The following is a 2,131-nucleotide window of genomic DNA, read 5'->3' as shown; positions in this document are numbered from 1 at the left end:
CATCTTGCTCAACAATTACCTTCGGCACAGATCCACCTGTAATGTATCTGGTGGCTTCATCATGATAGTGAACGAGTTTCATAGTGGTTCGAAGAGCTCTTTGTCTTATGAGATTGTTGAAAGGCCATCGGTTTAAGATATTCTCTGAGAATATGTGAACACTTTTCCAAAACAAATCTTGTAAAAATGACTGTGGATAGTAAAGATCTTCCTGCATGATAAAAAAATATCTTTGCTTTAATACATTTTTTATTTATAAACATACTTACTTCAAAAAAAAATTTATATATATATATATATATATATGTGTATTATATAACTTAATTTACCTTTGCACATCGGTTTCGTGCTTGCCTCCAATTGATTTTTGCGTAAGGCTCCGGATAAAGCTCTTCTCGGAGCTGGAGAATCAGAGGGGTTGGGGTAGCGAAAAATTTTTTACCATACAAGTATGACAGCCCCATGAATATATCCCGTAAGTAAATCCATAAAGTCCCTGTCATTGATATATATTTTTATATAGATATAAGAAAATGAAGCTAAAATCCTAAAACCAAGCCCACAGTATTAATTATAAGCAGTCCATAATATTCAAACCTCCATTAACAGGAAAAGAAGAAGGAAGACACCAGAACTCAGGAGGTATAGGTTTGCATCCAGACCAATCATACACGCCAAGAACCTGATCAAATTCCCAATGGAAGATATACCAATTAGCAATATTTGGATTAGCCCACATATTTATATATCACTTTCAATGAAGAACACTCCTAAAATAATATATATATTAGAAATGGGAAAGTAGTCACATACGGAAAGCCAAGCTTTTCCGATCAAGGGCGTATAGGTAGCACCGCCATGGTTGAGGATCCACTTGAGAGCCCTTGCGAGAGCATTTTCTTGATCGTCATGACCGACTTCTACTCCCATGATTCGTAAACAAATATAGTTGATGACCGTGCAAAACATATTACTTGGGCTTTCTACGTGTAATCCCCACCCACCATCTTCGTTCTACGTACGTACCAATCAGTTTTGCTTTAAGTTTTTTTTTTTGTATTTGATAAATATATTTGTGTGTGCGCGCGCAAGATATATAAATAGCTGTACCTGATGGTTGTACAGGTAACGAAGTAACTCTATACGATGCTCGGGTGTGAAGATTTTCTCAAGATGTCCAGTGATGTACAAACACATCACCTATATATGCAACATGATTTGTTTTTTTTTTTAATCATTGTATAAAATCGATTATTTTGAAACTAGCTGTTTAATTTATAAATGAGTAACTCACGAAAGGGGCATTGAAGAACATTGAGCCAGCGTTTTCAGCAGGCCAATGTCCATCATCAGCCTGCAAGGCCGTGAAATAGAGTAACCCTCTTCTTAATGCTGTCTTTGCATCTTCATACGTTATTTTCTCGGCATCCTCTACGATAACTCGGGGAATCTTCTGCTCAAACTTCTTCTCCCTAAGAAACTGTAAACTCCACAAAAAGAATAATAAATCAATTTTTTTTTTTGTTTTGAGATAGAGACCAAATTGTAATGTGTTTTTCACTGAAATTTTCACCTGCATCCGCCATAGGAGATCGGCACTAGCCTTGAAACGTGACCTGTTGTTGGAGAAATTCAGACGAGCCTCCTCCACTTCTGCAAGTTCCTCCGGAGAGCCAGCGTTGGCATCAAACTCCCAAATCTGCCTTCCAACATAGTTGTTGGTGGTGAACAAGTGAGTATCATCTCTAGCCTTAGCACCAATTCTCAGTCTCCACATTTTCTATTAATGCTCCGAGTTTATTCAGAATGAAAGAAAACGTACGTCATTATAAATAAGAAACTGACGACGTTGCATGTTGGATATAAACTATCGTATCTATAGTTTTCCAATAACTATTTTTTGATAACGCCTCATATATATTTTATCCTCATACAATAGTTTTTTTTTTCTTTTGAAATCATTAATAATATATTATTAACTACTATCAAACTAACTTATTTTCTTAAAGTATATGTAAACTATGTACGATTTTTTATCAAATCATTTTCTTAAAGTTTTTTTTGGGAATTTATTAGAAATACCCAAAAATACCCCCTTTTTTTGCCATTTTTATTTTTGCCGACCTTTATT

The 2,131-nt window shown here is 35.2% G+C and overlaps 1 protein-coding gene across 5 annotated transcripts in view; it reads right to left on the bottom strand.

Annotated features, from left to right (window-relative positions):
* Window positions 1-1,777, bottom strand: part of LOC104732114 (baruol synthase) — a 4,876-nt gene extending 3,099 nt beyond the window's left edge. For 3 of the 5 annotated variants that reach the window (XM_010451642.2, XM_010451645.2, XM_019233790.1), the window contains exons 1-7: window positions 1,574-1,777; window positions 1,295-1,480; window positions 1,111-1,200; window positions 814-1,014; window positions 598-682; window positions 330-496; window positions 20-211 (exon numbers count right to left, since the gene is read on the bottom strand). In XM_010451642.2, the coding sequence (XP_010449944.1) occupies window positions 20-211; window positions 330-496; window positions 598-682; window positions 814-1,014; window positions 1,111-1,200; window positions 1,295-1,480; window positions 1,574-1,777 (1,125 nt within the window). Of the gene's footprint in view, window positions 1-13; window positions 212-329; window positions 497-597; window positions 683-813; window positions 1,015-1,110; window positions 1,201-1,294; window positions 1,481-1,560 lie in introns of all 5 variants that reach the window. The other 2 variants (XM_010451643.2, XM_019233791.1) reach the window with 2 other exon arrangements.

Source organism: Camelina sativa, chromosome 12 (assembly GCF_000633955.1).
Source record: "Camelina sativa cultivar DH55 chromosome 12, Cs, whole genome shotgun sequence".
Classification (NCBI taxonomy): Eukaryota; Viridiplantae; Streptophyta; class Magnoliopsida; order Brassicales; family Brassicaceae; genus Camelina; species Camelina sativa.
This window is presented reverse-complemented; position numbering and strand designations above follow the sequence as displayed.